Consider the following 13,746-nt stretch of genomic DNA (forward strand, 5'->3'; position numbering starts at 1 on the left):
GGAAAAAAAAACAGAATAACTTCATCTGCATATATTTTAGCCTAATGTTCTAGAACTATGTATGATAAAATTAGTTCTTAAAGCATTAAAATTTTACAGTTACAGCTTTTCATGTTGAAAGTTTCAAAATAAAGGCAAAATAAAGCTCTTTGAAATAAGAAGCTTATCACTGGGGAAATCCAAGAAATATCATTTATACTTATCCATATTACACGGAAAGTAGACATCAGATAAATAGCATCTTTTCATGGCATAGTAAATGTCAGAAAGTAAGTTTATCTCTTTCAGATATGCTAATCACATTTATAACATAAGTAACATAGTGACCCTATGAAGCAGTCCCTTTCTTTTTATAAATTCAACTATTAGCCATGACAGAAGAAGCCACATTGTCTATGGCTCAAAAGTATAGTTTCTATCTGGCATAATTCTTGTGGTTTAGAAATGGTTTGTGTACTTTATACTCAAAAATATGTGAAGTAGAAGTTACATTAAAGCTCATAACTTTACAAAAGGTATACAATATGGCACTATTAATAGCAAAAATTTATTGTGGGTCACATACTATGCTAAGTGCTTTATATACCTGAATTTACTTGGACTTCAAAATAGCATGGAGATGAGTGACTTAGTATCTCTATTTTTCCAAAGTGGTAGCTGAGGGACAGAGAAGGCTAGTGACTTGCCTGACATTACACAGCTAGTAAGTGGTAGTCAGGATTTGAACCCAGACAGCCTGCCTGGCCCCAGAATCTGTATGGTTATCCACTATATCACATTGCCACTACATTAAATTATCATTCACAATTCTTTTTGTGTAAAAGTAAGCGCTAAATTATAAGCAAGATCATACTATACTTACCTATACCCGTTGCCGTCGAGTTGATTCCAATTCATAGCGGCCCTATAGGACTTCTCCATAGGGTTTCCAAGGAGCGACTGGTGGATTCAAACTGCAGATCTTTTAGTTAGCCAAATTCTTAACTACTATGCCACCAGGGCTCTAAGATCATACTGGGGTACTATAAAAATCAGAAATAATACAGAATTGTGTCTTTGCAAACCTTGGTAATGTGAATAGGACAGAATATGATTCAAAAAAGCTCACTGTTGAGAGGGTTTGATGAAATTCTCTATGCCCAGTGTTCTCATGGCCCCTTTCCTATCCCATGATACTAATGCATTAGATTTGATATAGAAATCCATTTAATTATCTTCATATATTTATATAGAAATATCAGTTGCAATAGCATGCAGTTATAACCTTTCTAATGATATAATCACAAGAGGTTTATCAATTTTACATAAGTATCTTAGGTCATGCAATTACCCCTCTTTTATTTGTGCAACTGGAAAGTACTTACGGTTTATAAACTTCTGTATATATTCTCATTAAATCTCATTTGACAGGAGGCTTCAAAAGATTTAATATGGTGGGAGAAAAAGCATTCACCCAGGCTTGCGTAGGAAAATTTGACCTAACTACAAAATTGTAACTTCATACAAAAAAATAGACACCAATTTATGTTCCAGGCAAGTGCGCTGAACTGTACCGTTAGGTTTTTCTCCCTGTTTTTCTGATTGTCTGTGTGGTTAGTGAACTATAGTGAAAAAATAAACACAGAATGTGTTTATGTTCTCTCCACTGGTCAGCACACACTGCTAATAAGGCTGGCCTTGATTCCAGTTCATTTCATTCTCTTCCATTGCCATCCACACCTCCACCCACTGGCTTCCACCAGGTATACTCTCCCTCGTGCAAGGAATGGGCTAGAATGTGTGACCTGAGCAGCCCAACTCGATCATGCGCAAATAATAGTGATCTTGAAGAATTTACTCCATAAGTCGACAGTGCATTTTTATTTTTTGCAACAACAACAGAAATTAAGTTATGGCTTTAAAATGAATGCCTATTTGTAGGGAGGAGTAAACGGTAAGTAAGAAGAGACATAAGACATCCGATTTACACTGCCAATCATCGCACCAATCCTCTGCGAAGAAGCAGCGGTTAAGTGAGACTAATACCATCCCACTCACACTCTTTTACAATCAAATGTTGTCCTAGGCTGGGTTCTGTAGAGGAGCAAAACCAGTGATGTGCATATATAAATACATATATATAGAGAGAGAGAGAGCGCCATTATTAAGGAATGGCTCACTTGATTGTGAAGGCTGGCAAGTCCCAAATCCCCGGGTCAGGCATCAGGCTGGAGGCTCTTTCTGACTCACGTGGCAGCAGGGTTTGATGAACCCAAACTTTGCAGGTCAGATGGCAGGCTGCTGGCTCATGGGGCAGCAGGAGCTGGTGAATCCAAAATCTGCAGGTCAGGCAGCTGGTAGTTTTGTCCAAAGAACCAGAGGTCAGAAGATGACGAGGCAAACACAGGATCAAGAGAGTGCGAACTTTGCCAGAACATCCATATTATTGGATGCAGCCCCCACTTCTAAGGAAACTCCCCTTTCAACCGATAGGCTACTCACATCAGACCACAAAATGGAGGATGAGTATATAATATCTGCCAAACCACTGAGAATCATGGCCTAGCCAAGTTGACACATGTGTTTAATTAACTGTCTGCTTAGGGATTGTCAAAGAACAATGTAGCCCTTTTATAATTCCAAAATTATAGTCCTTTTCAAGAAAAGGATACACACACTCATACACGGAGAGCTTCTAGACTAGAAGAGATGAGTAAGGTAGGCACACAGACAGTTATAAAAAAGAGGAAAATTAAGGTGTAATACCAGTTCAAAAGAAGTCATATCCAGTTAGAGAAGTAGAAGAGCTTGTTATTGAAAAGGTGGAATTTGAGGAGGCCTCTTGAGTGGAGTTAAAATTTTGATATGCCGAGTTATGGAATGGAATATATGCTATTGTATAGAAGAGAGAAAGAAGCATTTGCAAAGACAAAGAGTTGGAAAGTGTGTGGAGGATTCAGGTAACTTGTTGTATCAATCAAAGACTTCTTGGCATGTCCTCTCCCCAGCTACTTGTCCATCCTACTTTTCCAACTCTTGTTGTTTAGTGTTGTTGAGTTGGTTCTGACTCATAGCGACCCTATGTACAACAGAACGAAACACTGCCCGTCCTCCGTCTATCCCTGAATGCCCTTTGTAGTGTGCCCTCTCCCTCCCTCTCAGACCATGTCTCACATCACTTCCCCCTGGCCTTCTATGCTCTGGTCACACCAGTCTTCCTTGAAATCCTTGAATATGCTGGATTTGTTCCAATGATAGGGCATTTACATTAGCTGGTTTCTCACTCAGAATGTCATTCTTTCTAAATTTAGCAACTGCTTCAAACTGCAGAAAGATCTCACTAAATACTTTGTTCTTGTTGTTAGATGCCATCAAGTCAGCTCCAACTCATTGACCCTCTCTGCAACAGAACGGAACACTGCCCAGTCCCACACCATCCTCACAATTGTTGTTATGCTTGAGCCCATTGTTGCAGCCACTGTGTCAACCCATCATGTTGAGAGTCCCTCTTTTTTGCTCACCCTTGCTTTACCAAGCATGACATCCTTCTCCAGAGACTGATCCCTCCTGACGACATGTCCAAAGTATGTGACACGTAGTCCCTCCATCCTTGCTTCTAAGGAGCATTCTGGCTGTACTTCCTCCAAGACAGATTTGTTCCTTCTTTCAGAAGTCCATAGTATATTCAAATTCTTCACCAACGCCATAATTCGAAGTCATCAATTTTTTGCTCTTCTTTATTCATTGTCCAGCTTTCACATGAATGTGAGGCGATTGAAAACACCATAGCAGCTGCTTCCCTAATACTTGAACAATAGTCATCCCTCCAAAATGTCACGCTTTTCTTCATGCAGCCTCTTCCCCCAGGATGGCTTCAGTTGCCTTGGGTGCCTGTAGTGTAGCCTACACTATCCCATTTCTCTCCTTAAAATCATAACATCTTAGAACTAGAAAGCTCTGTATAGAACATCTAAGACGGTTACCTACATTGTTGCCTCCTCCTGCTCTAATTTTTATTTCAAGGTTTCTTATTGCCATGAAATCTCCATCTTGCATTTCTTCTTTTTTTCTTGTTGTTTGGTGCTGTTGAATTGATTTTCACTGATAGTGACTTCATATGACAGAGTAGAACTGCTCCATAGGGTTTGCTAGGCCTTTCTCTCCTGGAATTATTGTTGTTGTTGTTAGGTGCTGTTGAGTCGATTCCAACCCATAGCGACCCTATGCACAACAGAACGAAACACTGCCCAGTCCTGCACCATCCTTACAATGGTTGTTATGCTTGAGCTCATTGTTGCAGCCACTGTGTCAATCCACCTTGTTGAGGGTCCTCCTCTCTTCCACTGACCCTGTACTCTGCCAAGCATGATATCCTTCTCCAGGGACTGATCCCTCCTGACAACATGTCCAAAGTATGTAAGACGCAGTCTCACCATCCTTGCCTCTAGGGAGCATTCTGGCTGCACTTCCTCCAAGACAGATTTGTTCGTTCTTTTGGCAGTCCATGGTATATTCAATATTCTTCGCCACCACCACAATTCAAAGGTGTCAACTGTTCTTCGATCTTCCTTATTCACTGACCAGCTTTCACATGCATATGATGTGATTGAAAATACCATGGCTTGGGTCAGGTGCACCTTAGTCTTCAGGGTGACATTTTCGCTCTTCAACACTTTGAAGAGGTCCTTTGCAGCAGATTTACCCAATGCAGTGAATCTTTTGATTTCTTGACTGCTGCTTGGAACTATTAGGTGGGGTCAAACCTCCAAACTTTCAACTAGCAGCTGATCACTTCACCCTTGTGCCACTAGGGCTCCTCCTCTTATTCCTAAAACCAAGCCCAATTCTGACTCATAGCAACTCTAGAGGACAGAATAGAACTGCTCCATAGGGTTTCCTAGGAATTTTTATGGAAGCAGGCTACCACATCTTTCCCCCGTGTAGTAGTGGTGGGTGGATTCGAACTGCTGACCTTTTGTCTAGCAGCCAAATGCTTAACCAGTGCATCACCAGGACTTCTCTTATCTCTATAAGGTCTAAAATTACTGTCAGGACTGATTAATTTCAGTAGCTAGAGGCACCCGCCTTTGCCTCCAAGTAAGGCTACTCCCTGCTTCTGGCTCATCCATAATTTCCATGAGGACAATCAAAAAGATTAGATAAAACTAAACTTTGGCTCTCCTGACAGGAAACACCTGTTCTAACAAAAGAGTTCCAGTAAAATCTGTTGCAAGTCTGGTTTTGTTATTGGTTAGTTAGTCAAAATGTAAGCGAATTAAAAAATTTTGTACAGCAATTCTTTTTCCAGCCTTAATGCAGAAAAATCACCTTGGAATTTTATTAAAATACAGATTCTGGTTCAGTAGGTCTGGAGTACAGCCTCAGACTCTGCATTTCTAACAAGCTCCCAGGAGATGCCAAAGCTGCTGATCTATGAAGCATACTTTGAGAAACAACACTGTAGAGAATACTGGAGAATTTCAAAAGTGGTAGAATCATAAACCATTCTGTTTGATTCAGTAAACAGTTAAGATCTTCTTATGTGTTGGGCAATGCATATTAAAAGATGAATGATGAACAAAATAGACAAGTCCCCTCAAAGATTTTACTGTCTAGTGGGGAGAAAAATACAGATTTTAAATACATAATGTGGTAAGTTCAGGATGCTTTCGGTATATAAAGAAGAGTTTCTTAAACCAAGGACACCATGGCCAGCACCCGTGGTGGGCAGAGGAGGAGCCTTGGAGGACAGACTGAGATGGAATGGTTAGAGTACATAGGAGCAGAACCAAGAGACCGTAGAAACATGGAGACCACAGGAATGAAGAAAGAATTTTAAGAAGGAGTGAGTAATTAGGTAAAACAAAAGTCTGACATGGGTAGGGGAGCTCAAGTGCCCAGCATACAGAGTATGGCAGTATATGGCCATGAGTATATGGTAACCTACCTTAAAGATGACGCAACCAAACACTATCATCTTACAAATAAGAAAACTGAGACGCTGAGAGAAAGATAACTTGCCACAAGCCATGGATCATTAGCTACCAAGCTAGATTTATTGACACCTAACTCAGGATATTAAAAAAGAAAAATAAAATCATGAGAGTGTCAGCAAATGGTAGGTAGCACTAAGTTTCACTACGTAAAAAGTATGCTAACGTCAACTATTAGAAAGTGATACTAACATGTATTATGTGCATTTATTGTTCTAAACCCTCGGCTGGGCACTTCCACTTGTCTTGTTCTCCTTGAATGAAGCCCAAAAAGCAGGTAAGTATTATTAGTCCCGTTTTTATGGAAAGGACTCCAGTGGTGTACGTGACAGAGACACATAACTAGTTGCAGGGTGCCTGGGAAATAAAGTGTAGTGAAACTTCAAGAGTCATAGGCCATCTTCTCTGCTGTGTGGTCTTTTTCGGGCAAGTAAATTTACTCCATTATAAGAAGAGTTTAAGGGAACATTAATAACACATGTCTGCTTTGTAATTAGACGTAGCTCCAGGAAGGATTGCAAACCACTTTGGAAATGAATTTGTCTACATAGAGTTCTGTTTGTACCGTTTAGTGGATGATTAGATTTCACCAATATTATGTTTTGCAAATTTAGTTTGAGGCTGACAGACGTGCTTTTATCATCACTCTTAACTCCTTTGGCACTGAACTGACCAAGGATGACCGGGAGTCCCTTTACCCGACCTGCGGCAAGCTGTATCCTGAGGGCCTTCGCCTGTTGGCCCAAGTAGAAGACTTTGAACAGATGAAGAGAGTAGCAGATCATTACGAAGTACGTGATTACACCGGGTTCCCTGAATGTCTTACCATTCCCAAATGGCACGACATAGTTCATCACATGTACTTTAAAAGCTCATATGTCAAATTATTATTATATTTTTTTATCTAAAGCAAGTACAATGATTTTAAGGTAGCAAACAGTGTCTCTTGCTGTAACTATTCTCCAAAAGAAATATTTCAAGTTTCTAGCCCAAACTGGTTTTTTTTTTAAAGGTTCCTGCCAAGTGAGTACTTGTTTAATTCCCCAAGGGGTGGTCATTTGAGCACTTCTTTTGAAGTGCTCAATAAAGCAAGTTCCCCATGAGACTGCTGCAGTGTTCTGGAAATCTGAGCTCACGCCAAAGTTATGTAAAATAACCTGACCCAGCAGTCCTTTCAAGTGTGGATTGGGTAAACAGGGCAAGGTACAGAATGTCTACACGGACTGCAAGGGAGAGTATGCATGCATTGGCTTGTATGACTCCCTTTGCTGAGTGGCCAGAAATAGGGGAAGGAAACAGGGCTGTTCATGTCCTTCTCCTACTCCAGCATCCAGCTGCTCTTGGAGAGCCTGCAGTGTCTCAGCTCACAGTTATGAGCCTCCTCCCTTAGAACTGCAGACATTGATACACATACCCTCCAGGTGACTTTTCCAGACTACGGTGACACTCTTTTCCTGCATTTTTCTCAAGCCCTTCAGGAAAGATAACCAATAACCAGTTGAGTAGACTCATGGCGATCCCATGTATGTCAAAGTAGAACTGCACTCTCTTGAATTTGACTGGCTTATTTTGGGGGGAGCAGATGGCCGGACCCTGGGTAGACTCAAACCACCAACCTTTCAGCTAGCAGCCAAGCTGTTAACAATTTGTACCACCCTAGGAACTTCGCTGGAAAGACAAAAGTTGGCAAATTATGGATAAACATTTGTAATATGTCATATGAAGTTGCATGAGGCTTTTTTTTAGCATAGCAATAAAATTTCCTCAATTTCCACACCCCTCACTTAAAATTCCATGTGAATTGTATCGATTGTGACAGAACCCATACTTGACAAGCCACAAGCTTTCACTGAGTCTCTATAATGTGCCTCACTAGCCCTTTTTTTTTAGCCCTAGGAAACTGAACGCGGAAGTTGGCTCAAACAGTGTACCGTACATTGAGAGTAGAATTGTTTTTTCCTCTTGCCTTGTAAGCCTAAATAAGCCAATAGGCTAGAATAGCATCCACACTCTCTCCTTACTTGGAATTTTTTTTTTTTGCATTTTCTCAGGAGGCCAAAGATCCTACAATAAATAGGTGCACGATTTCTATTTTGCTAGGAAAATACATTTGTATACATTTATGAGAAGTGAATATTTATTTAAAAATAATCTTCTGTCTCTGTTTTTAAGGTATACAAGCCTTTGTTGGATGCTGTAGGTGATAACAATGGGGGAAAGACATTGGAGGACGTGTTTTTTGAGCATGAGGTATAAGTGGAAATGCTATTAACCTATGTGCTCTTTTTCTCTTACTCTGGATTTTAAATGTTTTCTTACTTTGTAGTGGTGTTACCAGGGCGGTGTGAGGAGTGTGGACCACACCGGGGTGATACCAAAATGGCTGTCCGTAAAATTTTTGTGCAGTGCGAGCTGTGGGCACTGGTGTCCGAGACGCTGACAGGCCAGGCTGGACACCTGCAGGTGACATGGCAGCATGGGCTGGTCCAAGTCTTGGCACATGTGGTGGGGGAACACCTAGAGGTGGCAGGCCTGGCCAGATTCTGTATGGTCTGGTACAGAAGAAGATCCATTGGTGGGGAGGGTGACACCACGAGTTTCTGCACTGGGTGACACCAACCCTAGTGATGTTACTGTTACTTTGGGTTTTCTTTTTACAGCTGATTGGGCCAATTAATTAGGCACAATCCTAATTTGACAGGGCATAGTTAATGGTTAATTAGTGTCTCCTCCTTGAAGAGACAAAGCCACCACACATGATGGCCTTGTGCACAATTGCCCTACTCAGATGGATGTGCACAGAGCGAAGCTCTGAAAGGAATGCAGCTATTCAACAATTAATAAATATAGAGAAGCAAAGCTAGGACATACTTATGATCAAATACTAAGTATTCTCATGGTACACACTCTATCGGCGTATCTGCTCCATCCTTTCTTCCACAATGGGTCTAACTATGGTTATAATTATAACTGATGGGCACAACTATAACTCTCAGGAATCATTTGCGTAAAAATCTATTCAGAAGGTCTAAATTTTTCTGTTCCCCTAGAAAAGGCAGGAGAATATTGAGCCCATTTATAGTTCATTTCTGGGCCACTTACGGTTCAACACAAATTTTTGGTGCTAGGTAAGAGTCCTCAAGTCTAGAGAAATTTTCTAGTGTATTACTATTCATTTGTCTGAAACCCCTGGCTCTTCCATGTCAACCTGACAGGGACTAACCAAGAACGCTGACATTTACCCAAGCTTTGTGGTTAAGAGTTGCTCTTGGGAGCAGTATGTTACCTTTCTCTAGGGACTGCTCTGTAGGCATTTTCCTGCAGCTCTCTAGTGCCTGTCCTGGGAAGAAGTAAAAATGATGCAAGTTCCTCAATATGTTGGCGATGTTTAAAAATTTCACAATGTTGCACTACTGCTTCAAAGGAGGCTGTTAAGGAAGCTGCTCTTGGCAGAAAATATGAGCCTCTATTCCTGAGAGCGGGAGCTCCCACTTCCTGATTACTTTGCTTGATGTTTTCAGAGCTGCCTGTGGGACTCAGCACCTTGCCTCCTTTTTCCATTCTAAATGTCAAAGTGGAAAAGAACAAAGGAGGAGCTCCTTTCCGACTTTATCCCAGTTTTAAAAAAAAATTTTTTTTTTTTTAAGTTTCTTTTGCGCATCTACCTTTCTGCAGAAAGAAAACATTTCAACTGTGTGTGAAGTGGCTGCAGGGCATCCTGAGAAAGCTCAGAATATCACTCAGTCTGAATTCCAGGGGCTCATGGCATTGCTCAGAGGAGGAACAGACAGCCTGAAACCTTTTGAAAATTGCAATAGTTGTGGCTGAGGAGAAAGACTTTACTTACCTAAATGAGATGAGCCTGATAGCTGGAAGACAGATACTACTACAGAGTTACACACACACACACACACACACACACGAGAAGTTCTCCTAGGAATCTTTGTGCTGGTGTCTTGTGATTCTACCAAACTTATTTTTAAAGCACAGTTGTCTCTACACTTATCTGCAGATTGACACCATCGCTTTAGCACTTGCCACTTTGCCACTGTTTTCCTGTATTTGGCCTGACTCAGATATCGTTTGCTTAAATAGAAGCGAGCACAGCACAAGTAGATTAAGTGCAAGCTGTAGTTTAATATTATTTCACAAATGCAGTGTGTTCCAAAGAAGTTCATGGTTCATGTTATTTATTTATTCATTTTTTCCTTCCTCAGGTAAAGATGAATGTGCTGGCATTCAACAGGCAATTCCACTACGGCGTATTTTATGCATACATAAAGCTGAGGGAACAAGAAATGAGAAATATCGTATGGATAGCAGAATGCATTTCCCAGAGACATCGAACTAAAATCAACAGTTACATTCCAATTTTATAACCCAGGAGAGGGCCTCAAATGCAGAAAATCATAAATGCTAAAAGGAGGTTATACAGGAAAGTAAGAAATCTGTTACGTTATCTAGGATACGCAAAAGTAAACTACACTCTACCTTCCATAAATTGCAGAATCACTGGAAATAAAATAAACCAACCCAGAAATACAGCATGTCTTTTTTTTTCCAGCGGCCTTAAATCTGGCTTCCACATTTATGTCTCATTGTTCACTGTCCCTTAGACTTTGATTTCACTTAACCCTATCGTACTTTTTGTATTCTTGTTGTGCTGTGCTAAAAATCAAGACTAATAAAAGTATTTTACTTCTGCTTTTTCCATGCAGCTCCACAGGCCCAAATGCTGAATGGTTGTTTTACTTTTTACCTTTTACTTCCCTAGTTCCATAAAAGTCCAGAGCCAGGGGTAGCCAACATGGGCCACATGTGATGGGAAATATTGTAGATCTTCCCTCCAATAAAGTTTGATTTAGTAGGCTTGGGAAAGCTACACAATTCCAAATCATATTCCCTAAATGCAAACTGGAGCGCTGGTGGTACAGTAGTTAACAGCTCATGCTGCTAACCAAAAAGGTCGGCAGTTGATCTACTAGCCACTCCTTGGAAACCCTACAGGGCAGCTCTACTCTGTCCTATAGAGCTGCTACAGTGACAGTAACAGGTTAAGATGGAAGTAGTGTTAATTTTGTTATCAACAGGCTACCCCTTATAAAGTCATTTCTCACAACTTTAAATAAAAGGTGTATCTCTCTTTCCTGTGGTTTCCTCATGCTTTGCCTGAGAAGAAAAAAACAAGCCACGGCTAATTGTATCTCATTCATGCAGAAGTATGAATCACAGAGTCAGTACATGGGTTATGGATTCTCCATGAAACCCCTGAAGGACGGGCACATAAGCTATCCAGAAAGAGAAGTCAAACTCTGCTTCATTCCTTCCTTTAAAAATAAAGGAGATTCCTTAAATGTAAAATCTATATTTGCTATATTTTAAAATTAAACATATATAAAACCAAACCCACTGCTGTCGAGTTGATTCCGACTTATAGCGACCCCATAGGACAGAGCAGAACTGCCCCATGGAGTTTCCAAGGAGCATTTGGTGGATTTGAACTGGTGGCCTCTTGGTTAGCAGCTATAGCACTTAACCACTACAGCACCAGAATTTCCTAAGTGTATAAAAAAAAAAAAAAAAAAGTGTATATACATATGTGGAAATCCTTTGAATGAGAATATTGTAGAGAACTAACCTATAGTAGTATCTACAATTAGCTGCATAGACCAAGGAGTAAATCCATTTTTCCTCAAGAATCCAACCTTTATATTAGCAAAACACTTTAGTAGTTTTAGTGTTAGTATTTTTTAAACATATGGAAAAATAGTGACAAAGTCAGGGCCTCACCTCACATCTGTGTGGGAGGCCCAGGACACATCCAAATTTTGTAGAGGGTTCCAGTGCAGACCAACCCACTGAGGCCAAAGACCCTTCCCAGGTGCTACACCTGATCTGGAAAGCTTCCTCTGCTGACCTGTTCCTGGTTCCTGCAAGAGGCCGCTGTCTCTCACCCCAGGGCCTGGGTCAGGAGGTGTCTCTACATTTTAACCTTGATGGCCACAGTGGAAGGTTTAAGATTTAGGGGCTTCTTTAGAGGTTGTTGCTGATGGGAAAGGGGTAGCTTAGAGAAAGGTATGAGATGATTCTCAGTCTAACCCCCCACTCCTACCCCACCTCTGCATGCTATGGATGGGACTCTTAATGTGTGACAAGGTTATAGGCTTAAGTTATAACTTCTCCCTTTTCCTCTATAAGAACAACGAAGGCCACAATCTCCCAACCTCAGCTCTTCAGGTCCCTGAAGACTCTAACCATTATATGAATATAGAAGAAAGGAACTTCCCTCACAACCCCGTGGGACAAGTACTGTGTGCCCCCGTTAGTGATGAGACACATCTCAAACTTGAACTTGAAGTCTCATAGCTATTAAGTGGTGAAGCTGGTCTCTGAACTTAAGTTTTAGCTGTCATGCCTCAGGGAACGTGTCTACCGTAGAGAACCACAGATCATTAGAGAAATTTTATCTTCTATAAAATGAGGTCAAAAGATTAGGTATATATAACAAAGTAGAAAACAGTAATGCAAAAATGTATTTCTTGTTCTGAGTAATTGAAACTGAGGCTCTTGTCTTCCCTTCCCCGCTGATCTCCAGCAAATACCTTCCAGCATTTCCTTAAACCCTCAGATTTCCACCTCTCTAGTCTGCTGCATTTGGTCTTGGAACATTGTTTTCCATATACATTCTTACGCCTGGACTTCCTCGCAGTCTGCAGTCAATACTGCCTGTACACTCCAGCAGTCTTTTCAGCCACTGTCACTCTCCATCCCTCACTCTCTAGCATTGCTATCATAGGTTTGCTTGTTGCCCCTTCCCTGGTGACCCAAGAGCAGGAACTTTGAGACCTCCAAAGGTTTCACAGTCTGGGGAAAATTTGTGATGCTCTAGTAGGGGCATTGATGGTTAATGGTAGAATTCTCACCTTCTGTGCATGAGACAGCTTCAACTCCTAGCTAGTTGTTGTTAGGTGGTATCCAGTCAGTTCCCACTCATAGCAACTCTAGGTACAACAAAATGAAACACTGCCCAGTCCTGCTCCATCCTCACAATCGTTATGCTTGAGCCCATTGTTGCAGCCACTGTGTCAGTTCATCTCATTGACGGCCCTCCTCTCTTTTGCTGACCTTCTACTTTACCAAGCATGATGTCCTTCTCCAGGGACTGATCCTTCCTGACTACATGTCCAAGGTATGTAAGATGCAGTCTCGCCATCCTTGCTTCTAAAGAGCATTCTGGTTGTACTTCTTCCAAGACAGATTTGTTTGTCCTTTTGGCAGTCCATGGTATATTCATTATTCTTTGCCAATACCACAATTCAAAGGCGTCAACTCTTTTTCGGTCTTCCTTAATCATTGCCCAGCTTTCTCATGCATATGAAGTGATTGAAAATAGCATGGCTTGGGTCAGGTACATCTTAGTCTTCTAGGTAACATCCTTGCTTTTCAATGGTTTAAAGAGGTCTTTTGCAGCAGATTTACCCAATGCAATGTGTCTTTTGATTTCTTGACTGCTGCTTCCATGGGTGTTGATTGTGGATCCAAGTAAAATGAAATCCTTGACAACTTCATCCTCTTCTCCATTTATCATGATGTTGCTTATTGGTTCAGTTGTGAGGATTTTTGTTTTCTTTATGTTGAAGTGTAATCCATACTGAAGGCTGTGGTCTTTGATCTTCATCAGTAAGCACTGCGGGTCCTCTTTCCGCAAGGAAGATTGTGTCATCTACATAATGCAGGTTGTTAATGAGCTATTAAAGAGCTGGAGCTAGAAAAC

At 41.0% G+C, this 13,746-nt stretch overlaps 1 protein-coding gene across 1 annotated transcript in view; it reads left to right on the forward strand.

Annotated features, from left to right (window-relative positions):
* Positions 1-11,244, forward strand: part of ATP6V0D2 (ATPase H+ transporting V0 subunit d2) — a 52,986-nt gene extending 41,742 nt beyond the window's left edge. Inside the window, exons 6-8 of the mRNA XM_003408375.3 lie at positions 6,587-6,763; positions 8,145-8,222; positions 10,190-11,244. Coding sequence (XP_003408423.1) covers positions 6,587-6,763; positions 8,145-8,222; positions 10,190-10,351 — 417 coding nt within the window. The 3' untranslated portion in view covers positions 10,352-11,244. The remainder of the gene's footprint in view (positions 1-6,586; positions 6,764-8,144; positions 8,223-10,189) is intronic.
* The last annotated feature ends 2,502 nt before the right edge of the window (positions 11,245-13,746 follow it).

The sequence above is a fragment of the Loxodonta africana genome, chromosome 14 (assembly GCF_030014295.1).
Source record: "Loxodonta africana isolate mLoxAfr1 chromosome 14, mLoxAfr1.hap2, whole genome shotgun sequence".
In the NCBI taxonomy this organism is placed as follows: Eukaryota; Metazoa; Chordata; class Mammalia; order Proboscidea; family Elephantidae; genus Loxodonta; species Loxodonta africana.